At 41.0% G+C, this 27,977-nt stretch overlaps 1 protein-coding gene across 1 annotated transcript in view; it reads right to left on the bottom strand.

Annotated features, from left to right (window-relative positions):
* MAST4 (microtubule associated serine/threonine kinase family member 4) overlaps window positions 1-26,971 on the bottom strand; it is a 291,542-nt gene extending 264,571 nt beyond the window's left edge. Inside the window, exon 1 of the mRNA XM_054809945.1 lies at window positions 26,636-26,971. Coding sequence (XP_054665920.1) covers window positions 26,636-26,881 — 246 coding nt within the window. The 5' untranslated portion in view covers window positions 26,882-26,971. The remainder of the gene's footprint in view (window positions 1-26,635) is intronic.
* Window positions 26,972-27,977: the final 1,006 nt, after the last annotated feature.

Here is a 27,977-nt window from a genome sequence, read left to right as displayed (position 1 = left end):
CACATCTAGCACCACAGTAGAAGCCCTTCACTCGCCATCATCATCTTTGCTCACTATTCAAGAGAAGCATCCCAAGAAATATCTGCAAGGCTGCTCACCTTTACTACATCAGGAGTTGCACATAGGCAGGCCACTTCCTCATTCTGCTGGTGTGAAGTTTAATGACCTGCCAGTACTAGCTCCATGCCCCACAGATGCAAAATTTTATCTCAAGAAGAGAAGCAGGCGACGGGTGAGATCCCATTCAAAACGGAGCATGCACTTAAATCAGACAGGAGTCTTAAGTCACATGTAAGTAGCTCTCCAAATCACTCCACTCCTGTGCTTGTGCTCCCATGCAAGATGTTTCAGAAAAGAGTACATTTAGCTTCCTCCTCCCTCCTTTTTACAAGATGAATCAAATTATTCAATAAATAATCCATGCTTGGCTCAGAGTTCTTTCACATTAGAAAAATGGCAGGAGGTGAGGATACAGCCAAGTCTTCACACATTGTAAGTCATCTAAACACACAAGAGACTGATGTTAACTATTTTACTAATATTCCTTCCGAAAGAGCAGACGAACCCCTCAGTTTTGTCTGAACAGCAAAACATGTAGAATCTATTCTTTTCTTCAAGAGCAGCAGATCATAGCAACAACTCAAATGTTACACAACTGCTAACCAAATAACACCCGAAGTTCACACAGTTCTATAACCAACACAGCACTGAAGCAGACAACAAAACTGAAAGAGTAGCTAACTCCTAAGAACCAACAGCCCGTGTTCACCTAAAACAAGACTGCTATTCCAGACTGCTATTTAAAAAATAGACTGAAGTATTTAACACAGAATAACTCAAATTCATTGAAGTCCTGAGAAGCATTAAAGGCTTCATACAGAACAAATTGCTTCACCTTACAAATTACGCACTGTCAGAAGTCATCCTATAGAAACACTTTCTATTTCCTGAATTTAATACTGGACACATGCTGCTCCTCTTCAATTATGTACACTTTCCAAACACACAAACTAAAACAGCAAGAGGCAACATTGCTGGTAAGATAAGGTTAAGCACCTCCAACATTTTCATGTCCCATAGTAATATTTACATCAAACTTACGTCACTGAATCTAAGTTTTACCTCCTTGGGCGCCAAAGCTAACAGGGTCTGCCCAGGCCTGCCTCCTAACAGGCAGTAACACTTTCACAGTTCCTTCACATAGCTGTATCTCATGAAAACATGGCCCTTTCTCATCTACGTTTCCACAAAAGAGCATGGGGTATTTCACACAGTTATACATACTTCCATTGGTGGCATTCAAAACAGCCTCTCCTTTCAGTGTCACCAGACATACATCAGGCTTCGCTGCTTGCCTTTTACATGTTCACAGTATTAAGAAATTATCTTTATTTCTATAGCAACCACCATTTTATCACTACAGATAAAGACGGCAAAACAATTTCACCAGAATTTCTAGGTGTAGTTCAGCTTCCAAGAGCCAATCTAAATGACAACTTCAGTAAAATCTACATTAGAAACTTAAGAAAGCAGGACCTTCCCCAGTTCCAGGGAAATGCTTAATCATAAGTATCTGTTTAAAGAATCATTTTAAAGGAATTTACTACAAACTTAATTCTTCACGCCTTCTTTAACAAGTCCACGCAAGAGATGGAATGAACATCTTTTTCATTTCATTACCAGTTAGACAGAATTAATTTAAAAAGGAAAACCCAAACATTTTGAGGGCCTACTTTCTCTTCAATACTAGAAAACAATTTGCATTGATAATGTGAATCACTATCTCTGGTTTTATTCCACCTTAAGCATGACAGGAGAGCATCACATTACAGCCAAGTACCTATTCTTTCTCTAATTCCCCATTTCCCACGCACTAGGCAAACACTGCCTAGCAGAAAGAACTGAAAGTAATACTCATTTCGCAAAGGCAACTCTTTGACACATTGTGGTGAAGGGAAGAATAACGTTTAATTATAGTAGGTTTTGTTTTTTTAATTAGGTCCTATAGATGAGACATCAGCTGCTCTGAATACCAGCATAAAGTTTACTAAGGCAGCTTTTACTACGTTCTTGAGAAACTTCATATACAACATGCCTCCAAATAAGATTTAGATTTCATATACAATCTACTTCATTAAAAATTTGAAAAGCTACTTCATAAAATTTAGTCTGCTCCAGTCTTGATGATGGGCAAGGGAAGCTAAGTGGAGATTGCTTAAACAGTTTGTCTGCAGTGGATGATCAAATGGATGTCCAAAGACCAATTTTCTGACCAGGTCCATCAGACTTGTTTCCTACATGGATTTTTCACAGAAGGAAGCAATAGACACAACTAAACTGAATGCTTGGTTTCCTGACACAATTCAAATTCGTCTAAACTAAGGAAGCAGCAGCACCAGAAAGCCCATGATGGCAGTAACAATAATTGCCAATTACTCCCCTCCACAGCCTTAGCTTCATTCTTGGAATTAAGAAAGAAAGATTATTTCTTTCAGAGTTATATTAAATGAACAATTTGTTCTACCCATGAATGCCTTCATCTAAATTATTAAGAGTTAGAGACAAGAAATCACGTACAGTATAAAGTGGATCCAGAAGTTCAGTTTCACTCACAACACCGATGAGGTTATATCACCAGATTACAGTTCTATTCTGGTACAACCCCTCGATCTCATCCCCTTAGCCTGAAAGCAGAATATTTGATTAAAAAGGAAGATGACTGAATTGAATTGTATAAAAGACAACTAAAGATGCCTGAAAGTTAACCTAGCTAGGAAAATTGTTTGGTTTTTTTTAAGTTTGCATCAATGAGATCCTACATTTCAGTCAGCTTTTTAAATAAAGAATTTTAAAACACAAGTTTCTTTGGCCTTTCCCAAGTTACTCAATATTTCCAGTGTTACTAGAAATTACAGGTGCCTAGGTAAGAGCTGCAGTACATGATTAAAGCATTACCATGAATATGGTTAGCCCTACATGGTAATTATTATCAGAAAAAATAATTATCCCTGAGGTGAAACAATTCTGCCTGTTAATTTTATATATAAGCTTTTAAGCTCCATGCACAATTCAGTTGTGCAAGAGGTATGAGACATAATGTCCTGGTTTTAGCTGAGAGGGTTGATTTTCTTCATAGTAGCTAGTGTGGGGATATGTTTTGGATTTGTGCTGGAGACAGCGTTGATAATATAGAGATGTTTTTGTTCTATGGACTTATTGTTGAGCAGTGTTTACACAGAGCCAAGGCCTTTTCTGCTTCTTGCACTGCCCTGCCAGCGGGATGGCTGGGGGCGCATAAGAAGTTGGGAGGAGACACAGACAGGACAGGTGACCCAAACTGACCAAAGGGATATTCCATACCATATGACAACATGCTCAGTTTATAAGGAGCTTGGGGGAAGAGAGGAGGGGGGGGCGGCATTTGGAGCGATGGCGTTTGTCTTCCCAAGTAACCGTTATGCGTGATGGCACCCTGCTTTCCTGGAGATGGCTGAACACCTGCCTGCCCATGGGCAGTGGTGAATGAATTCCTTGCTTTGCTTTGCTTGTGCGCGCGGCTTTTGCTTTACTTATTAAAATGTCTTTATCTCAACCCACGAGTTTTCTCACTTTAACTTTTCCAGTTCTCTCCCCCATCCCGATGGGGGGAGCGAGTGAGCGGCTGCGTGGTGCTTAGCTGCCGGCTGGGGTAAAACCACGACACATGTTCACAGATCAATTCAGCTTGCTAAAAGGAATTTATGAATATTACTCAGGGTTGAGGGGGTTTTTTGTACAAATTACCTGCAAAACAAGGCATTAGCAGATTTTATAGATGAAACCTTTAGAGCAACCCCAATTATTTAGTACTGAGCAACCATAGTCTAACATGGAAAAAAAAAAAGTAGCAGAAGCATTCCTAAGCCTTTGTGTGTGGTGGGGGGTGCACTTCCCATGCACAGATAAAATTTTAAAAAATTAAAATTAATCCAAGCACATGTATTGGCAGAGGTAAACTACAGAGTTACTAGTTCATAAACCTCAGCTTTAAGTAACTGCAGGTTTGGGGGTACAGCTTCTGAATGTTTACTACCTGGAAATAGCATGATGAAGCCATAGCAGCAGCGTTACAAAGTGGGGATTCACAGCCTTCAGCCCTGCTGCAATGACCACATTGCCCTGTGCTCTGACTTGATGCCACACCCTCACAGCCACAAATTAATACTGGTTCTTCAGAAGGAGGATTTCTTTGCCCTTCACATTATCAGAAAATGCCCTCATGGCATTTCTCACTTGCTGCTTGATCAAAGACTACTCCCCTTCTAGTAGCAGAGAAGCTAATCTCAGAAACCATGACCTCAGCTGTCCAATGTTTTCAACAAGCTTCCAGTCACTAAATAGTTTGATAGTTTATGCATTAAAAACTACACTAAGATTAAGTAAGTCAGCCAACTAAAATCCTTCCATTTCAACATTTTCAAGTTTGGGTGGGCTTTTTTTGTGTGTGTGTAAATTCTGTATTTAAGAAATCTTTAAATCACATGATCATAATGTCAAATGTCTTAGTTGGAGGCAATCGAGATTAAAATGCCAGTTGATTCCCTCTCTGATTATCCTTACCATCAAAATGAATCTTTTTGTGTGTTTATTCTTTCATTAATCCCAATTACTAGATGCTTGGATTTTTTGGATGTGAGACAGCAGGACTGTTGATCTAAACAGACGTCCAGTGTTGTGAGAATTCAATAATCAGGTGTTATACTGTACATCATCTGCTGTTTTCTGGTTTGAGCAGGAGGTTCTTATTATTACTAAAGATGATTAAAGAAACAGATCACTTTCATCTCAAAAAGTACAAGCCCAACTTTCTACTTAGGTGTGCAATATCACCTCAGAGAGTGAGTTAGAACTTTGCGACAACTATACCTCCTTAGCACAATGCAACAGATCAATTTCTGCATCTGACCTGTCACTGCAGTCAGTATCTTCCTCAATTATGACCATGTTATTCTCAGGCACAGGAATAGGTTTCTTCTGATCTGTGATTTTGTAAACAGGATGGAGTGACTTAAAGTGGACAGTGGTATGTGAAGTTTATCTAATGGATATAAATATTATTTTTAGTGTTCATTGCCAAAATAGAAAGTGCTTAAAGTACTATCCTTTTAAAAGGACTATGACATGTTAGGAAAAAAACATAACACACCATACATACCTTATTTTGATACTAGTATGCATTCATTTGGAAAAAGATACATACAGACAGGAAGACATATTCATAAAGTCATTTATGGTTTAGCATTATGACAAGAAGTTACATGCATTAATAAGCATCAGGCTTGCTTCCAAGAGCAACATCTTTCCATGACAGAAGAGGAACATTCCATTCAACCAGCGTAATCCCAAGCAGATGAAAACTGGATACATCTAATAGCCCCACGAGTCTCACTCACCTCTTCCCATCTCCTTACTGAAAACAAGGGAGGAAGAGATGGATGGTTACGCACTGTCAGTAACAAGCATCCAAAGCACTGAGTGTGCTGTGTCACGGCAGCCTGGATCACCAAGCACAGGCCAGTCTAAGGAACGGTACAGAACAAAATGAAGTTCGGGAGCAAAATACGCACTAAAAGAACTACTTCAGGTGTTAAATAACACTTGAGACAGTCTGTATGGAACATGTACAGAAAATTATAATTGATGTAAGCAGCAGTGTGAACCACGTGAGTATTATGCTAAGAGATTCAGATACTCCTAATTACTTTAACAACTCATGCAAGTGTGTTAATGGGATATCCTAAAAGTATCTAAAAAGCAACATTGATATATTATTCCAAAAGTAGCATCTTAAATGCAGAATTCAATATAGATCAGACTGCAAGCCCTATAAAAATTTTATTAAAAATACTAATTTATACTGAAATATTTCACAATGTGAGAATTCAGATTTTTTTAAGAAGTGGAAGTAAGCTATCTGACAAAGACTTTCATTAGTGCTGTAATCAAGTGCCAATAGATTTCTACTACAATAACAACTCACAAGGCATGTGGGACAATACATCTCAATTATGAAGAGCCAGGCTAAACATCTGGTGTTATAAATTCACCTGGGGTGAGGCAGACAATCAAATCAAGTTGGACTACATAAATTTAAAGATGAGAGGTCTCAGAGAGCTTATTTTCAATTTCCACTGCCAGATCAGCAGCAAAGACAGTGCAGGTCAAAAGTTTCTGTAATATTTTTGCTTTCTGCTACTATGTTTTTACATGTGATTCTTCAAAAATTGGAGGAAAAAGCACCAATCCACAAACCAAATTCTTACTTGGCCCACAAAAAGGGTTCTGAGTAATTATTTGACTAGTATTCATCTTTACCTTATTTATATAATTCTGTAAGTGAAAAGCTATGCTATATATTACCTAGGCATGCTATGCTTGATTGCTTTCTGTAAGGCATCTGATACAGTGTTGCCTTGCAGCATAATATATCAGCATTCACAGTAATGTTCTCCATGTTGTGACCACATTTTCTCCTAGATAGTGGTCAAGAGGATATAATTTTAAATAAAGTCCCCTGTTCCTAGCTACTGCCAGATTAGAAAGTGAGTTTTCTACTATATTTGGAACCATTAATTTTTTAGGGTATTAGAATGTCTCAATTTAAAACAGGTCTATGCTTGTTAAAGCAGAGCTGCAGCTCGCTTAAAAATTTAATGATTAACCTTTCAGTCTATTCATAAACAGGTTACAGAAAGATGCACGTAACATTTAACTGCTTTGGAGCAGTGAACAGGCCAGCGAAGCACAGAGATGTCTGTGGAATAGTGTGGGTTAAAGAAAATAAATTAGAAGTCAATAAGATGACTAAGCTGCATTACTTTACAAATATTTGGGTATTTTGATATTTCTCCTGGACACTCAGTCTTATTACCATACTGAAGTCTCAATAAGTTTCTTTCTTAACATTACTGTTGTTTTTCTAATTGTATTCTCTCCCCCCTTAAGTCTCCTATAATTAGAATGACAAATACACATAATGATTATTAATAGATCATCACTGAAATAAGAAAAACAAAAAATCACAACATATATCCACATACTACTTCAGCACCAGGGAAACAATCTCCTAATCTAACTTTGAATACATACAGCTTTCTATTTGTGGATTTGGCTTTGTTTTATATAAAATTACACCAACCGTTTCCTAACATCAAATATCAGGCATGTGTGCAACACATTTAATCATTAATTCTAACACTACAATAGCTACAAATCATTAAGAGTTCATATACAATGCAAAGAGAAACAGGATAACTGATTTACCTTTTGACATTAATCAGCAAGAAGGGAAGCTCATTTGTGTGGCTGCACCACTAGAATTACCCATTTTTTTTCCTAACTGAAGAAGATAAATGTGTTAACAAAGTGGTCATGACACTTCTGATGTCACGTGCTGCTGCAGAGAGACCAACAAAGCATGAACTTCAACTTGTCAGATCAAGACAAGCCAATTTTCAAGTGTTGCAGCTCAAAATTTACACATCTTTAAAATATAGTTTAAATACTTGCTGTTAACATAAACTCCCCGACCTACTGCCTTTGTTCACATAGTGTAATCCATCATGCAGGCAATCCAGTTAACTTCCATTTGGTTATACTGCCTGCAGGATTATTCCACATATACTGTAGACTCTGGACCAAACAATTCCTCAATGCCCAAAATCTACCCAAAAATACACATCATCTTCTCCAAACAACTTATCCTCAAGTGAGGTACCAAGCAAACTTTTCATCAAGTTCTGACTTTATAGCAATATAATATGCAATGGCATAACGTTGCAAGGGGAAAAAAAGCCAGAAAATGCTGAGTTTCTTGCATTTGTGGAAATTCCAGGTTTAAACAGATAATTAAAGGTGCAAGACTGAAGTCTTGCTGATGCGTGCTCTTAGGGCTTTAAAAGAAGAATATTTTAATACTGTCACTGCTATGTCTGAGAAGCCTGCCACTAGCAGCATACCTCGAAACACTTCAGCTTCAGAATAATTTACTTCAAAAAAAAACAGTAGAGTTGTATCTTCCCCCCCACCCCCCAGTGACTTAATGATCAAACAAATTCCTCGTAGGCAGATGCAATATGACAACAAGTACAATGGCTTAGAATATTTAATAGCAATCTAATGTAGTGTATCATCAAAACAGACACTAAGAAAAAAACAGACACTTAGAAAACTAAGAATAGCAAATCATACAATTTTCTATGGCATTCCAACTAAGCTACACAAATATTAAAGAAGTTATTTTGCTAACATTTGTCTAGAAAAACACAGATTATTGGATTCTAATGATCCCTTCTTGACCCTCCTCTCCCCAATATAAAAGGAATTATGGCTTAAAACCCTTGTCAGCATAAATTGCTTCATAGGGCCACATGGGACCAAGTCTTTTCAGCAGCAGTGTCTATGCATGTTTACAGTTTTCCAGTTTAAAGCCTTTACAGTATGTAAAAATCAGTTTCCTCTTCACCTAATACCTATACTTGCATAATCTGTCTGTACCTGATCTAAAGCATGCAGTCGAGATGCTCCCACCCAGACTTGAAATCTCTGTATCTCAACTTAAATGTTACCAAGTCTGACTGAAGTTTCTGATCATGGCACTTCTAATCAGCCAGAAGCCTAAAAGGTGAATAAAAATCTACACCTGTATCTGTAGCAGGCTGTGATGAACAACATCAGCAGGAGGCTACATAGAATATATTTTCTGCTTTCTTGGAAAGCTATGCAAGTCAGTGGGAAGCACGCCTGGATTCCTGCACATTTATCACACACCTCTCCAAGGAGGGAAATGCATGCAGGGAAATTTAATATCCAATAGAGACTTTATCACTTCTAAGGCTATAATTAGTGGTCACAGACTGGACATGCTGGGCCATCACCATTACTGTCGGGGGTACGCTAACAACACACTGTCCATATTTCAGCTTCCTCTGTACAGGACAGGCTCTGCTACAGTGGCTCTGTCTACCAGGATACATACACACTGCAAAATCTTAAAATGAGAGAGTAGGATGCTATGCACAGATTAATTATGTTTCCAAGCTCCAGGATTTTCACATGCAATCATGAGCCCTCCAGAACCTGAGCTTGAATTTCTAGGCAGCATTCACAACAGGTGTGTTGTAAAGACAGAAGAGATTAAAGAAATTCCTTTTTCTATCACCTTTCTGAATCTAGATACCCTCTCCACCCTAGAAGCATAGTGCCATCTTCAATATTCTTGTCAATCAGTATTTCACCAACGGGTAGGCAATCTGAACCACAACGTATCAGGTAGAGTGGCCTGATTATTAAGACAAATCCACTGCAATTTGGCTCAGTTCTCTCTTAGGTAATGATAAGGTAGGAACCTGTCCCAAGGCTTTTTAACTTAAAGTGTTTGTTTTAAGAATTCTCATCTGTGGTGAGGCAAAAGACAACTTTGCGTATCTCACCAAAAGCAGACCTATTAGAGAGCTTTATTCCAGGAATATGACTGTTCCATTAGCCAGCTGTGCATACGAACACATATGAATCTGTTCCATCTGCTTAGATGCATCACTAAGTGCTTTATGAAAAGAGGTTAGCACTAGGTGTACAACAGATGGCAGGAGTTTGCACAAATAGCAGTTTGGCCCCACTGTGAAGTTTGTACACTTACCATGTTAGATAAACAGCAACGCTGAAACATGTATTCCACACACAGCCATACACTACCCTTCAGTGTGCATATAAGGAGACAAGTACCACCATCCCAAACCTCAGGTGGCATTCATACTGGGCGAGTCTTAATCTGAGGATACTGAATAAAGACAACTAAAAAAACCAACCAAGTCATGTATTTGAGCAGGCAGAGGAAAGACGTACAAGGAAGAAAAAAGTCAGTCAGTAGGCATCAATATACCGTCTCAAATGGTGAGACTAAATTTGGCAAGGTAATCAAGCTGAGAACTCAGAAATTTTACAAGCTGCCTTTCTCCGCCCCCTCCTCTTTTACAGGTATTCTCTTTGCAATGCAAAAGAGAAATTCCTGGACAAATATTCAGCTCAGCTGTTGGCTTGACAGATGCCCAACGTCTCAAATAGTCAAAGTGTCTCCTCTACTAGAAAGAGCTTGAACAGATGAAATTGTGCAAACTACTTTCCCTTTCTTGTGACAGTCTTGCAGCCACTGCATGGATGTCCAGCCAACAATCCTTGCAAGAGAATTCTGGGAATTCCTGCAGTTAGGGCACATAAAACAGATTTTTCCCTCTTCCCTTTTTAGCTCTTGCAGTCAAAAACCAGTGACCATAGTAAATAATTTTCAAGTAACAGAAACTCAAAATACCAGCAGTACCAGAGTACTGGTATTCAGCAGCAGCAAACGTTAATTCAGTAGGTTCTTGCAGAAGCAGCCCACCAATGTCACTATTTGGGGTCAGCATAAGACCATTCATGCAGTGCACTTCAAGCACACACACTTTTTTTTTTTACCATATGCTATTCTTACTCTTAAGATAGTTGCTCCACCTGATATGCTAGAAAATTTGGATATTGCATTTAGACATTACTATCAACTGGCCCTTCCTCAGGACCCTTCCTCAACCGCATTAACTGAAGAAAAATAGTTATCAGCTGTCAGCAAATTTTTATCAGTATTTTCCCATGCTCTCCTATGCTCTATTTTCAAAGAAAGCATAACTTGTCAGAGGAAAAAAACAGCAGCATAGATTTCAACATTTGTATTGTTACCAAGTACTAACACTTGGGTTGCAATCAAAATCCATCATCCTCTTGTAGCACAGTGAATATAGATAATTAATGCATTCCTCCATGATCCACACACCCCAAAACCGCTGCTAGACAGAAAGAAGTGTTTTGATCCAGACTGTGAGACTGGAGGAGAAGGAACAAGGACTCCCTAGGAGGAGAACGTCACTGTGAAAAGACTTGTACGCATGGCAGCACTTTAACAGATGAAATGACTAATGCAGAGGTGTTATGCTAATCCACATCCTGGAAAGTAGTAACACAGTGCATAAGATAGTTCCAAAAATTAAGAAAAAATCAATTCCAAAAAACAAGCAAAACCACCAACCCATTTCAGGCTCCCATGCTTTGGGTTTTTTTTCAGGTCACTGGTACACAGCTTTAAACAATTTGAAAGCAAAATGTCTGCTAGCTCCAGCACTACTTCTGCTTAAAGATCTACTTCGTGGGTACGTATGTAAGAACTCGCTACTGACACTGCGGCTAAAGTAGCAGTGTTCCATGAAAATCATTAAATTAGGCCAACGCAAATAAGCCAACTATTCTTTTTTCCTCTGGTTTTAAGTAGTTAGGCTACCTCTTTACTTGCAAAACCTCTCCACCTGAACAGTATCTTTTAAACAAAGACATCCAACTTTAGCATCCAACTGAACACACACCTCTGCAAGAGAAGCCTTGTTACAGGAATTTTATTACTTAGAAAAGACCTTACATGATTCTTCTAAAGCAACACGCACTGGTGGCTGAACTAAGGCAAGAACCACCACTCAGATGAGCTAAGTAGTAAGAACTAGTTTGGGGAAAATAAACTAAAAATACAGGGGAGAAAAGAGCCATCTCTATAAAACCAGTTCTGTACAGTCTTAAACCTATACCAGGGCCATAACACAGCTGATAAATCAGGATGCTAGCAAGTGCTCGAGGCTGAAGTCAGGCACAGACAGAGCAACGAAATGAAGGCAGCAAATCACAACTCCAGGTCCATGGCCACATATGTTCATCATGCCACATGAACATGGAATCGAGCCATCAAACTGGACAATCTCAGGCCAGCGTGCTGCACACCACCACAGACAATCTCAACACCAGTCCCGCACTGCAGGTCCCTCAGCTTACCACTGCAATATTCTTTCAAAGCTGCCCCTGCCCTGGTGCAGACAGACCATTTTACAATCATCAGAACAACAGAAAGAGAGATGGATTTCTTGCACCTTTCCTGAAAGAGCACTTGTTAGGGAAAAAAAACCCAAAACTTACTCCAGTTAGTCCCGGAATTTTCAATCTGTCGTATAAATAACAGTATGATTCCAGCCTCCGTGCAACTAAAATCCTAAACTCACACACAACTATTCATTAAAGAGACTGATTCATTTAAGATGACCAAACTGTTTTAAACCCCTGGAAATTAGAAGACGAGTGAACCCAGTGTCAGAATAGACAAAGCCTCAATTTTTACCTTATTAAAGGCTTTTTCTTGGCAATCTTTCTTCATAAATCTAAAAATACTGTAAAAAAGTTTCAATTAATGCTATGTTCCCCTGCTATGTACTCTGACCCTTACCATACTTACATCATCCACTTTTCAAAAGTTCCACATATTTTTACAAAAATATTTGTTGAAATAAAAGGGCACACCACAAATACTGACTCAATTTTTAAAGACTTCACAACTGACTCCATTTACTAAACTAATCTTGTCCCCTTGTAGTAGAAAAAGAAGTTACCTCTACCTAGATGAAAAGGCAGCAGTGAGGCTGCAGTAGTAACTGGAAGAGTAGATAGTGTCATATAATCCAATTTTTTCAAGCTCTTTTAATTTAAGTATTCTGTCTTATCCATAGACTTACTTTGTCTTCTCCTTAAATAAAATCAAACAGTCCTACATTTCCATGCAGTAAGCCCACTTTGGGGTTCAAATGTAACTATTATGGAATCAGTTTCAATGTTACTGTTTGTGCTCACCAGTTTTCAAATGACAGATTTTTCTTCTTATGTGATGACAACTGACAGATATACATACCCTGTAGCACTACAGGGATAGCTGCTGAAGCTCCATACTGGAACACACTTATGTTCAGCTCTACAGACCTCAGTGGCAGCAGTACCTACTTCCCTATATATATTCAGGGAATTCAGGGGGAAAAAAGCTAGAGAAACATTTTACACATAACTTAAGTGACCTTCTAAAAATCCTGTTGCATAAAGAAGTCATGCACAGCTCTTCCCCAAAGGAGCAGCAACATGATTGCATACCTATTGCATTATAATAACCAAACACTTATGGACTCAACTCCATATTGTGATGGAAGAGCTGGGTTCATTCGGAAACCAACAGCCACTTCCAACAGCTCTGCAGACAATACAATGCCTCATTTCAACTCTACTGTTCATAAGGTATGCAGATATTGCTACGAGTTTAAACTAATTTCTAGCCATTGTTACACAGCAAGACCACCAGGCACATTTAGAGAAAAAGTAAGGTTATAGCTGAGAAGCCAAGAGCCCAGCATCAGTTACCAGAGGTGATGTTTGAAATGTTAAATGCACTGTAAACCCAGCATGAGCTTATAGACCTTCATTCAGAAAAGAAAAAAAAAAAAAGCACTCGCAAACTAAGGAGAGTTCCAGCTGCCAACCTGTGTCAGCTAAAAATGCATGGAGCTACATCTACCTAAATGCACATAACCATTTTACAGACAATTTCCTCTTACAAAGTTTTTGAAATGTATTATCTACATAAATTAAAGACTCTGGTGGTCTTGGCCAGCTGCCAGCCACCCACCCAGCCACTCTCTCACTCCCCCTCCTCCACAGGACTGGGCAGAAAATAGGACGGAAAAGCTCATGGGTCAAGATAAAGACAAGGAGATGATGCCTTATCAATTTTTGTCACAGGCAAAACTTGGGGAAAATTAATTTAATTTACTGCCAATTAAAACAGAGCTGGCTAGTGAGAAACAAAGACTAATTAAAACCACCCTTTCCCCCTTCCCCTTTCCCAAGCTAAACGTCACTCCTTCATTCCCAACTCCTCTACCTATCCCGCCCCCTCCAGCGGCACTGGGAGATGGGGAATGGAGATTGGAGCCAGTCCATAGCAGCTTCTATCTGCCACTCCTTCCTCCTCACACTTCTCCCCTGCTCCAGTGTGGGTCCTTCCCACAAAGCACAGCTCTTCACACACTGCTTCAGCATGGGTCCCTGCCACATGCTGCAGTCCTTCAGGATAAACCTGCTCCAGCATAGGCTCTCCATGGACTGCACCTTCCTTCAGCAAATATCCACCGGCTTTGGCACAGGGTCCTCCACAGGCTGCTGGGTGGGTATCTGTTCCAGTGTGGTCCCCTCCAGAGGAATCTCTGCTCTGGCCGCTGGAGCATCTTCTCTCCCTCCTCCTTCTCCCACTTTGCTGTTCACAAAGCTGTTTCTCACACTTTTTTTCCTCTACATTCCTCACTGCCATCCAGCATTTTGCCCTTTCTTAAATACCCTTTCCTCAAGGTGCCACCATCTTGGCTGAGGGGCTCAGCTGTGCCCTGTGGTGGGTCCACTGGAGCTAGTTGTGTCTGGCACAGGGCATCCCCAGCCTCTCCTCACAGAGGACACCTCTGCAGCCCTCCCCTGCCAGTGCCTGGGAAACAAGAACATCTGAGAAGGACTTCACTGAGAGAAGACGCACTTACTGAACCACACCAAATATGATGGATTTACACAGGTGTTCATGAGCCCCAAACCTGGATTCCAGATTTAGAGAGCTAAGGAAGACAGCTCACCATTTCGCAAGGCGAGAGAGATTTTTGTTTACAGACGCTTTCAGCAAACTGGGCGTGCAGCCATCCAGACTAGATTCTGCAAAGCCACCTTTTAGCCACTAGTGGCACAGGCCAGGGAAGCAGAAAGGAAACAGAACTTGATTTCTTTTCACAACTTCAGCCAAATTCAACAAAGCCCCCAAAACACCAGTGTTACATCTATGTGTTACCAAGAGCCAAGTAATGAAGGCTTCACTCAGCTGTGCTATCTACATCCAACACTGGTTTTGCCTCATGACATTTTCCATGGGCTTACACTTCATGTCTGCACATCCACATAAAAACGCTTAAAGGATAATCACCACTGAGTAAGAGCACTCAAGCAATGAATGGCAAGTACAATACAGTAAAACGGACAATGACAGTTTTGATAAAGTGTGATTATAAAAGCTCTCCAAGTGCTTTAGTGGTTAGTTGTATGGTGCTGTGCTGCAACTCCAAATACCCAGGAGCTGCACTGAAGTGATTGGCAACACAGACAACATCTTTTGGAGACTTCAGAAGGCCTTCTACCACATCACCTGTAAACACAGTGACCAGAATTATTTTAAATGCTATGTCTGTAGCAAGAAAGCCTTCAAAGTTAATTCCACCACACTTTTATTTATATTATTTGGATCTTTTAAAAATGTGTTTATGTTTATAAAAAGTGTTGCAGGAAGAGTCATAATTGTCCTAAAACAAAAGGAAATAAATACAGCTATAGATTTTAACATTCTGTCAATATATACTCTGTAATATCAAAAACAAATTCAAGAAGCTTCTTCTGAAGGTTCCTGGTACATAAGTATTATTAATCCACTGAAGACCAAATATCTTCTACATGCAAGCACTGAAAGTGCACGGTTTCAGTGGAGTCCTTAAACCTTCAGATCTAGCTTTATATTTAGAGTAAACAAATATATATTGACATGGGAATGTCTTTGCCCATGGGTTTATTTAAGCAGCTTAACTGGCTTTATTTGGATGCTATCTGAACAAGTACAGACATTGCACAGTTACCAATAACAAACTGCAGGAGGCATCCGTTAGCAGTACCATCAGAGAAGAAAACAGGCCAAGCCATTCTACTTGTCCACACCCCCTAAAGTACAGGGAAAGCTATGTATATTTTTTCCATGTTTGTTTATGTATAACAACTTTAGGGATTAAAATCATGCATGATGGTATTGCTTTGTCTCCTAGGAGACAGGCAAATCTGTTTAGAAGCAACTATACATAAACATAGGAAAGAAGCTGCCAAAGAATAACTGCATGTAGGAAGAAAGTTCCTATTAGAAAAAAAATTAAGGCATACAGAAATCCCAGCCTTAGACAGGCAAAACATCTAGGAGGTAGATTACCAAACTCAAATCTAAACAGAAAGGATTAACACACCAACCACCTGTTAATTCTCTCATGAAAGCACATTACCTCACCAATAATCAAGGAGGACAGAAGGATTAATGACTAATGAAAAACACCACACCCAGACAGAAATTTCAACTTAAATGATTTTATGTTTGCAGTATAACCCAAGCTGCAACTGCAGCTCTTGCAGACACTCAACTTAAGCTCATCCAGAAAAAACAGTTCATGAATAAACAGCTGCATGAAGCTCAACACATACTAGAAAAACCTTGCCAGGCACCAACCAAGAACTTCAGGTGGCTAAACGGGGCTGATCTGGGAGAAACACCATCAGTGCCCAAGCCAGCAAGGCTCCTACCACTCTTCTGACAAGCCCTGAAACATACCCAGGTCCTATACAATGGCAGTGTACCAGGCCATCGCTCCTTGGGATCAGACTAGAGCTGGTGTACAGTCAGTTCCCGCAGAACACTTACAACGCAAACACTGTCTTCAACACCAGCCATTTCACCCTGCAAACCCGTTCCCTTTACACTGTGCTATTTGCTTATGTAGGCAAGGCTTTTTCTGCTGCCTCATTCGCTTTGTAGGAACAAGATTTTTGTGAAAAGCCTTTCTTCATATCAAGCTCATCATTAGACAACTGTAGAATTCTTTTCCCTTAAGTTTTAGTGTCAGAATAACTTTTCTGCAATACAGTCTATTAAGGCTCCCATATGGAAAGAATTAAAGGAAAGGCATTAATGTAATTACGGCTAGATCACTAGCATTAAAGTAATTTGTTTATAACAATAGCAGGGAGTTTTTGTTTGTTTTAAAGAAATTCAAAGACTATGCAAGATTTCAGTAACTGCAACTAGCTATAGGCAAGACACTTGCACACACTTACTTTGAAAAATGTTCCCAACTTGTCCTGGATTAGAGCCCAGGTTCTCAGAGATGTTTAGTTTGCCAATTCCATTCTGTCTTTGTTTTCCAGTGACAGATCTATGACTTAGATATATCTACACTTGTCATCTGCAGTTTCTGCAATTTACTTTTTTCTTAATTTAATTACCATGCCAAAAACCACTACTTATGAGCGTCATATTGGGAAAGTAGACTGGAATGAAAGTGCTTTAGATCCAACAGCTATAAAACCTGTCTCTACCTGCTTGTAAGTCACCAGGGCACGTATAGCTGTGAGGCTATTCCTCAGATGTGTACAAGGTACAATGCCACAGTTCCTGGCACAGCTGCTCTCTTCGGTAGCATGCAGGTGAGGTAATGCAGGGCTGTAACAACAGGGCTTGCACCTCCCAGTTGTTTGAATGGTTACCAACATAGCAAATTTCAGATGTACTTCTTTTCCTCACCCTCAAACAAGCTTACAGCTAAGGTGCCTGATGGCGTGGATTAAGTTTTCACATATTTTTAACGTGTTTCTTCCTTCATTTTATGTCTAATGGCCCTGTTAACACAATGCTAATAGTAACATACTTAGAAGCACAAAGGTTATTGAACACTATGGGGACGGTTTTCTCCTGGTACACATCATTATACCTTAATCAAACCTCTCTCCTCCTTTCACACTGTTACCCTACCTGTAACTCTCCTACTTTAACCGTAGGACCACTGCTGTCCTAATGTAACCCTTAAAGTTTCAGTTGCTTCAATGTTCAGCACTAGTTATTAGCTCTGATGAGAATTTAAAACTAAGCATGCTGGGTTTGGATGGAAGCGAACTAGAGGAGACCACAAAAACAGGTGGCAAGAGAGAAGGTAATATTCAGCATAGAGTGACAGCATTGTAAACCACTATTGACATTCTTTAACTCGCATCTTCTTTCTGAGAAGACCAGATGCCATCCAGCTAACTACCTTAACACATACTCAGTGTGAGTGCACATACGCTCTCTCAGCAGAATTCAGTGCAACCCTGAGCCCAGAAAACACAAGAACTCAATGAAACTCAAGGAATTCAATGAATGTCACTGCTCTGCAATGACTAGTAAGTGATATGCCCACGTTTACCTCCTTGCTTTTTCAGGTAATCAGTCTGTAATTTAGACCCACATTTTCTCAAATTATGGACAGCCAATTCAATATGCAGTAGTGTGGTTGCTGCAGAGCTGCTCCAAGGAAATCAATGGCATCTTTAACTTTGGAACATGTCCTCCAGTGGTGTAAAAAACACCACCAGTATTTGAACAAACAGGAAGGAACCACCGATAACAGGTTAAAACATATGAGAAGGTTTACATTAGCCCATCTACTTATCAAAACTATAAAGACCCAATCAAGCTAAAGGTTTACTTTTTGTAAACAATCTATTGTTAGCTAGCTCAGATCAAAATATGTGAGGCACAATTCACCCTGCCCTTCCCTGTCTCACGTACTATGCACAAAACTTGAAACCCAGAAAGAAAGACATCTGAGATATTTTTGTTATATGGCCTGAATAACAGCTTTACAATGAAAGCATCCACTGAGCCATAGCTACAGCATTATTACATTCTAGTAAAAGTTTCCTGAGGTAACAATGAAAATCAAATTAGCAGTTTAGCGCAGCAGTTCATCTGCTCCATTCACCCACAACTCTTCCTCAGGATTGCAAGGCTATTAAAAACAATGGGATCATTAATAGCCCAGGTGCAATTAATTATGCAGTTCCACTAGCATGGCCTCACAAAAGTTTGTCACTTAGTCTATAAGCACTACCCTCTAGGAATTAAAAATAAATAAAAATAAAAAGAATATATTTATATACACACAGTTGTTACAATAAACCACTGCAAAATGCATCTAATATACAAGTTTCTCTGCCAGGCAACAAGGAATTCATCTTTCTTGGCTATATAGGTTGCCATCCTATAATCAGTTATTTTCATCTACACTTAATAATTTTGGAAGAGGTTTTTGTAGCTTGCACATGGCTTCTTTCTTTTTTTGCTTCTCCTGAAAGTCACTTCCAGAGCTGTTTGATCAGAAAAGAAAAAAAAATTTCTCACCTTCTAGCTCAAGACTGTATGTTATATTGGTTAAGAAAGAAAGAAGTATTGCATTCATTCCCAGTTCCCACTTAAAATGTAGAGGGACTTAGAAAAGAAACCTGTTGCAAGGCCTACTATTTACACAGCAGAACACTTGAGCTTTAACCCTTGTCATACTTGTAATTCACCTCAGAATGGCAGAAATTCATCAGTTTAGTTATATTTGTGCAGGAGGGCAAGGTATTTAACCCACTGCTCCCTGGCTGGAGCAGGACAGTCTTTCAGCTGGGAAGATTGATGACAGCATTCCTTTCAACCAGGAAAGGAGAGGTAAAACTTAGCTTTCTGGTTTACTGAGCCAAGTTAAGATAGGTTCCTGGCTTGATTGCAAAGCAGAGTTTGTTTGCCGCCACTTCCCCATGTTCTTCACCTTTTCAGCTTGCTTGTCCTCAAGCACCTGCACCTTTTTTCCTTCCCCTCTATCACTGCACAAAGAGCTACCAGCATTTTATTATTTTAAGCACAAGTTTCTCATCAGTCATACACCTTAAAACCCAATATCACCCAACTATTAAAACCTTGTTTAAAAAAGAATTTTAAACTCCACATCTGCAAGAGAAGAGCTAAAAACTCCATAAATCTGAAAGCTGAAGCAACAAATAATTAAAAGTTGGGGGAGGGGGGGAGTGTTGGACTGCAGAGTATTTGAAGCCCACATCACTGTTTTTAAATGGGGCTTAGCAATAGCAGGCACAGTACTGCTTGGGATGCCATAACATTGAGAAGCTCCCAACACAAGCTTGGTACCATACAAAAAAAAACCCAGAAACAAAACAAATTTGTTCTTCATCCCTTCCTCTTTCACTTATCAAGCTATTAAAAAACTGGTATTTCTCTCAAGTCAGAGCCTGAACAGGTCATTTCCCAACCAAGCAACAGAACAGGCAAATCCTGCCTCACTAAAGTTCTTCGTAACAGGCATCTGCTTCCCCATACTGGGCATAAGAGCAAACCTTCAGCCTGCTGTCAGAGCAATTCTGTCTAAGGAAGCTTTAATAGAAAACTTTATGGACTTTGTTAACGTTACTAATCTTCTCCGATTCATCATGCCCCTTTTCCTAAGTCCCCAAATTGAGCATTTCAGGTTTTTCCTCTAAATTAAGGGTAAATATTTTTTCTCATGCCTTGTACAGAACAGCAACAGCGGTTAATGTTTGCCAGCTCCAGGTAACCCAAATAGCAAGATCAGAAACCAAGTATTTGATATGTATTAATGCCTCAGCATGGCAATCTGAGATCACAGTTGTGCTTTGGGGTAGGGGGAGAGAGCGCATAATATGCAACAAAACCAAGAGGAAAGTTATCCCATTAAATGGATTGTTGCAGTAAAAGGCTATTTAGCTGCTCAGCTTGCTAGCTCAAGGATCTTCTCATTTGCAGTGCTCTTGACAGTGCTCATATTCTATGCCTCAAGACTTAGGACTCTTATCCCTTTGTGTAAACTCAACTTCACACAAGCTGTTACTGCTAGCAGAGCAGCCCCATCATATGGGGCTCCCTCACAGTACAAGAGTAGCACCACATTGTTATGTTTACTGACATTCAGTTCAAAGCAACTTACATCTAGTCAACATGCTGTCAAAGGCAGCAGACTACACTGGACTTAGGCATTCCTCCTTCTACACAGCTGCAGCTTTTCAGAAAAGATGTTTCTCTACGTTTGATTTCACAGTTGCATGTACAGATAGTAAGGCATCCTGAAGATTAGCCTCAGGACTATGTCTTCCTGCCTGTAAAATTTGAAGGGTGCAAAAGGCCCACCCAACCATCTTTGCAAATGCATTTAAATTTTGGTTTGAAGACTGTAATTATCAGGTCCTCACCCACCTCCTTCCAGAAGGATTTTAAGTATCTGAATAGTTCTGGCACATGAAAACAGATATGCAACTCAATGTATGAATCTGTTTCTTCAGCTCTCACTTATTTCAAGTGAGAAGGGAGATGCTCTAGTTATAGGCTTATTAATACCCACCACATGTCTTGAAAAGAAGCTCCAGAGAGCTGCAAATATTACTATTGTAAAGATAATCTAAAACATCAGGCAACAACACACAGCTGTATTAGACAAAGGCCTCAACCATGTGTCCCTCCTCATCCCCAGCGTATTTCTGAGATAAGGGTGCATATTATCATGTACCTTAAAGGGCCTATCCTGCACATAGAAAATTTAAAATAGGAGACAAACATACATTTTTTTCCTAAAAGCAAATCAAGAAACTGTTTTACATGACTGTTGAGACATCCCTACACACCTAAAGTGTAAACTATTTAACTTTATAGGTAATTTATCACAAACATATCTAAAAAACAAAAGCAATGTAGTTCCTCTAGCTTGCGTGACACAAGAACAGTTTTGTGGCTGCTCTAGGCTAGACGAGTGTTTATTTAATCCCACTGCAATCATTTCAACCCTGAGAAGTATACATTTTATGACTGCATTACTATCCCGTAGTAAGATCTCAGGATCACACTCTAGCAATTAGGCAATTCATCTCTAGGTAGCTGTAACATTCAGGGTGTGCTACAACAGGGAATGATCCATCACAGTCAGAGACAAGAAAGTCTGAAACAATGAAAAGAAAAAAACCTATGGTATCTCCGCATGTCCCATGGTTTGTACTTCAACAGGACAAGCAGGAGGGGAAAAGGGAAAGGTAACAAAAACATTCCTACTAGTTAGGTCACAGGGACATTTTGGCAGAACTACCACCATCTCCATTATACATGGATGCACATGTAAACACTGGCATCACTTCACACACTCTTTGCTTACTTTATCCCAAAGCATTTTTTATTTTCACCCCTCCCCCAAGTTACACTACAGTTTTGTTGAGGTGAAGATCCGGCAGACAATCTGTAATGCTGGAGGTACTGCAGCTCTGTAGTGGGCATATGCTTACGGACAAATGTGTGAAAGAGCAGCTTTTAGAGCACTACTTTCTTTATCACCCTCTTCACCTTGCTATAAGTACTTTCATGACAGAATCTTAGCTTCCCAGTAATTAATTCTCACCATACAGTCCCCCTGAAGCCACAACAGATTGCAACATAAACAGCAAGAATGCAGATTCAGGAGAAGAGTTAGCAGCAACAGAAAAAGCTTTTGTACTTCTCACTCTGTGAAGTATTTTTTTTAATACACGATACACATCAACTAGAGAGTAGAAGAAAATGTAGAATAATCACCTTCAAAGGTCAGTGGACATTTTTCATGAGTAATCATCTTTTCACATTGCTCATCTTTTCAACATCAGATCAAGTCTTATCAACTCTGATAGCCACTTCAGTGCCAAACATTTAATTTACAGAGCAAGAATTGAAATTATTTGAGAACAAAATACCATACTTTCCCCTTTCTTTGTGAATGGTTTTGTTCAAGTGTAGTTTGGGTTTTTTTAAGCATCTAAAAAGAATGAAGAATTACTATGGTAATTCAGAAGCCACTGGCAAGTTCAGAAGCTTTTGGATCCATTTCAGACCAAGACAGCTGTGCTATATGACAAAGTAGTATTCTCCTTGAACGACTGCTGATCCTCCCTGGCTTGCTACTCTGCTCTGATAAGCAATGTGTATTCCCAGTTACTATGACAAGGTTTGTAGAAAGATAAGCTCTTTGAGTAGGTCAGCTGACAGAGATGGAAGAGACAGACAAGTTCAAGACACACAATTTAACCTTCAGATCCCTGAGATTACTGATGTAGGCAAAGAATCCATAGCTTGCCTTCATCCTCTTTTTAAGAAACTAGATTAACCCAAGTGAGCTCTCACCTGCCCTGTACAACACTAACATTTGGAAACCACCATCAAAAAAAATCACATCCCATGCTGGACTGAAAGACTGTAAGACATTTTGAATGAGAGAAACTAATGCAGCCAATGACATTTGGCACCATTTGCCTCAATAAGCCTCATAAAACATGTTTCCTGTTCACAGTCACTTTCTTTTGCCAAAAGGAAGAATAATGTAGAGAAGATGGAAAAGCAAGAGAAAGGGAAATGGGAAAATCCTGGGGTTTTTTGCATTTATCCTTTCCCCCATAATCCCGGTCTGGTATTGACTACTCACAGGCTGTAGAAGCAGCCAGATTACTACAGAAAGCATGCTGTTGCCCAGCTTCAACTCCTCTCTTGACAGTCTGGAAAACACTCTTTCCAACAAGAACAGTTCTAAAGATAATACAGAATAATCCTTAAAAAACCTAAACAACCATGCTGTGTTAGTAAAGCAGCAAGACATCCTTCACATAGTGTTTGCCTTGAGTGCCCTCCACCATGCAATCCCATCCTGCCTGCTTCTGTCAGCAATTAGCCACTTGCCTCACAAGAGCATAGGCAAATAATCTGCTGTAATTCTTTTGAGTTTCAGGTGTTTGCTATCCACAGCACTTCAATGCACTGATGTTCCAGAAGCATAGTACTTCCCATGTGAAGTTAAAGCCATGTTTAATTCTCATGTTTCAAAGATCTCAGAGTAAGACATCAAAAACACTTTACTAACTGATGGCCGTAATCTTGTAAACTATCATTTGTTCTTGCTTACGTGAAATGAGAGACTGCTTTTCTTTGGTTATTTTTTAATATTTTTTAAGGTGAAGTTTATGGAACAGTAGGATGAAGTCATTATAATAGGAAAAAAGAAAAAAAAAAAAAAAAGAGGAGTGATGCACCTTCTCTTCCCACCTTGACACTTCCTTCCCCATTTGCCTCCAGGAATTAACTCTTTCAAGATGTGATATTCAGAAGACAAGTTATCAAGCTTTCAGTTCTACTATTTAATTTCTGGACACAGAAGGAGCAGTCCTACCCTAAGTGACAGCAGTAAGTTTCCTTCACTGAGCTGAGGAGACAAACTGTTCTTTTTTGGTAGAGTAGAAATGTTCACATCCATTCTTCAGAAAGAAAACTCGTAACGGACCACAAACTGTAAAAGAGCAGTCTCAGCTACGTAAATAACACCACTTGAGAGATGTGTGAAATAATCTTTCTGTTCTATTCAGCTCTGGCAAGGCCTGAATCTGAGTATGGCATCCTGGTTTGTGATATCATACTTCAAGACAGATGTGACCAGCTGGAAAGACTCCACGAGATGGCAACAACAATGATCATATGTCTAGAAACACATTCTATAAGTGAAGATTAAAGCCACTGGGGTTGTTTAGTCTAAAGAAGAGGTCTAGAAGGAGACAAGATCAGAGTTGTCAAGTATGTTGTACACAATGTCACAGAAGAATAAATAGTTCTACTGGAATACCACGTGAAGTAGTTAACATATATGGGAAAATATGCATACTTTCTAATTACCCATTTATAGATTTAGTTTGAAAATATTTTTTATGTCATGGCTTTGAAGAATTTACTGACAGCTAAAGTAGCAGCAAGAGAGGTATCAGGACAATCTGTCTCACTGCTGTCTAAAGGATACTGAACAGCCGTGACAACAAATTCAATTCTGCTATGTTAGCAACAGGAGGAAGGACAGGGCAAAAGGAGAAATGAAACCTGCAAAAGCAGGACCTAGTGTTGAAGATCAGTAAAACCAAAAGAACTTAGAACACGGCAGAGAACATCTAAATTTTCATTATTTGACTAATTAGATGGGATGTCAACGTGAAAATGGTATCTTCAAGCACTTCTCTCAATGTTACACTTTTGGCAGGTAGCACATAAAGAAAGCCTGAAATCATCTGTACATTCATCTCAGACTTCAGTCTTGCCTTTTCCCACTACCCTTGAAGGTTTCAGTGTTCAAGTAACATAGGTGCTCTCTCAGTTTAAAATGAACGTGCATCTGTTTGTTTCTGCACTGTAATGCATTGTGGTGTCCTTGCACAAAAAAAATATGATTATACAGGTGGATTTGTCAGGTGGCGCTGCAGGTAGACAGGAATTGAGCTGCAAGCACTGACTACACGAAAATGGAAGGATGGGGAAAACCAGAGCACAAAACACACAGACAAAAAAAGATTTGTTTCGGACAATGAAGGAATCTAGCAGAGGGGAATAAAGGGGAGGGAAGAAGGCTGCATATTCTAAGCAAGCTTTCCCACTACATTAAAATGAGTTTATGCTGGTATTTTCTAGAATTACCTCACCTGTAGTTAGTATCAGATTGCCCATATAGAATTTCAAATATCAATAAACACAATGTTGACTTCTTTTCAGCCTTACCTTCCCTGTACATTCAACTCAAAAGGTGCCTATAATTCATCTCTAAAGCACACACAGAAATAACCAGCCTTAACCAGAAGTTAACTGGTCTGCCAGCGGCTGTGAGTTCAGCTAACCAAACAGACAGCCTTTGTGTATTTCTACAGGGTATTTTGCAGGCTTACCATCTGAGCACCAAAACAACTAGACACCACATAGTTGTGGTAAGCGCAGCCCCTACCCACACGTACAAGACTTGCCGAGAAGCAGGATATATTAATTACCTACCAGCAAACACCATGCTAACAGCAGCTACAAATCTTCTACTCAGTTCAGTGAATAAAGCAAGTTCACATCTCTACTAAAAAAAAAAATATAAATTATGTGGATATATCCACATTCATTCTACTACTATCATAAATGCACATCACTGTAAATACATTCCACCCTTTGTGGGCTCATGCAGTTGAAGCAGACCAGGAACCTCGTCCAAGTTTAAATATTTAAAGAAAAGGGATCCAATTCACTATGCTGTTCTACAATTGTACCAATTCAACTCAACAGAGGAGGCATCAGGGAATAAAGGGGAAAAACAGGAGCTACATGAACAGCCATTACAGTGAAGGGAAACATTCCTGGCAACCACGGCTTTACTAGTTGCAAATAACTTCAGCCAGCACTTTGCAGATATTCATTTAGAAATGCCAGTGTTTCAGAAAACCCACACCTTTGCACATCCAGCCGCATAAAGGCATAAAGAAAAACCATCTAAGAGCAAATTAAAAAGTTGGCCACAACAAAGGGCAAGTCAACCACTCAACTAAGGCATAAAAGAGATTATGTACAAAGGCAAAGTAGAGCAGCACCCAGACAGAACAATGTGCTTGGTTTGGGGGCCATGGCAAGAAATACCTTTAAGGAATGCAAGCCATGCAAGAAGAAAAAAAAAAATCAGTCGCAGACACAAAAGGGTCACTTTACTGTAAGGTAGTGGGGGGTTTGGTTTTAAAACAAAAAAGTGAGTGCCGTTAGAAGGTATCGCAGCTAGATCAGGAGAGGAGGGAACAACACGCATATCACGCTACAGATCTATCACCCACAGAGCTCCTCCATAATCCACAGCCTGTCATTAGCTCTCCCAAGAGGATTAGTGTAGTTTAGGGGCTTGCCCATCACTTCCGTCTGACATTGAAGTTTGCTTTAGAGCAACGCTATCCAAAGGTGATATGCTAGAAAAAAAAAAGGTTTCTTAAAACAAAAAATACCCCTTCCATATAAAAACCCCCAACCCACAATATCGGCAGCCAGAAGGGGCGAGAGCTGGGGGAAGGAGAAACAAGAACGCCCCGGGTTTAGGAACAGAGATGACTCGAAGAGACTGCACCCAGGTAAGCACGAAGCCGCTCCCCCCCGCGAAGGGCACCTCCGCCCCCCACTCCGGGCGGGTCGCTTCGGGCGGGGGGTCTCAGCGCACCCCCCGTACCTCCCGACAGGAGAACCAAGCACCACCGCTCCGGCCCTGCGCACCTCCTCATCCCGCTCCTCCAGTGAGGCGGCGGCGTCCTCCGCCCGCCCGCCGGAGCTCGCCCGCTCCTCGCCCGGGGGCCGCCGCAGCCGCCCCGCCGCCTCGCCGGGGGCCGCCGCCACCACGCTGCCGCCGGGCTCCCCCTCCTCGGAGAGAGTTTCCGAGCCGGAGGAGGAGCCGGAGCAAGAGGAACCGACGTGGCCGGTGCGCAGCGGCCGCTCCGGAGCCGCCGAAACTTTCTCAGCCATGGCCGAGGGTTCAGAGCCGCTCCGCCCGCATGCCCTGCCGCCGGCAGCCGCGGTTCCCCCACCCCGCAGAGCGCAGCGTCGCGGCGGCGGCAGCAACGCTCCCCGGGCCAGGCCGGCCACCGCGCTCTCGGGCGGCGGGTGGTGCCTCCGGGCGGGGCGGGACCGGGCCGGGCTGGGCCGGGTGTAGCCAATGGCGCGGCGGGGGCGGGTCCGGCGCGGCGGAGCGGAGCGCTGCGGGAGGGTGGCAGGTAACGGGGCGGGGACGGGAGGGGAGGGGAAGGGGCCACCGCGGGGACCCGGCAGCTCCGATGGCGGAGCGGTTTTAGGGCGGCGCGGACAGAAGCGGGCTGGGTCTGCCTGCGGGCGAGGGGAGCGTGCGAGGACAGGGGAATCCATCACGCTGCCCCACGCCGCGAGCGGAGGCAGCAGGTAGGGGTGAAGCCGCGACGCCCCGGGCCTGGTGGTCTCTGTCCCCGCAGCCCGGTCCCGCCGCCTGCCCCGGTCGAGGGTGACGGCCGTTGGCAGCTCGCGGTCCAGAGAGGGCAGCAGGGTCTGCCAGAGACCGAGGGCGGCTGGGATCCCCCCGCCGGGCGGTGCGCAAGGTGCTCCGCTCCGGGAGATGCCACGGGGTTAAGTAGGCGCAGGTATTTCACATGACAATAGGATATTCTACGCCCCTCTCTTCCCATAAAAAGGAGCTATCAGCAGTTTATCGCAGCGGCTCTGCCAGCTTTGTATCGTATGAAAAAGGCTACAGATGCCTAGTTATGATCTTGCAGCAAACCAAGTCCCTTTGGGTGTTTGACTTTGAAACGGGCATTGACATTGGGATTTGTGGCCAGGCTTTCAGAGGCATTGAAACGAAAGCAGATCACAGGAGTTAGGCACCTGAAAGCTTTTGCAAATCCTCCTAGACAGCTCCTTCATCTTTAAGGATGTAAATGGCTTTTAAACCTAGTTGCCCTGTCGATTTTTAAGATATGCTTTTAAAATATTCTCTTGAAAATATTTTTCTTCCTATTGTCCTGAGGTGTCTATAACGACAACATAGGTCCTAATCTAATGTACTAGTACTATATATAAATGTATACTTATA

Source organism: Grus americana, chromosome Z, assembly GCF_028858705.1.
Source record: "Grus americana isolate bGruAme1 chromosome Z, bGruAme1.mat, whole genome shotgun sequence".
Classification (NCBI taxonomy): Eukaryota; Metazoa; Chordata; class Aves; order Gruiformes; family Gruidae; genus Grus; species Grus americana.
This window is presented reverse-complemented; position numbering and strand designations above follow the sequence as displayed.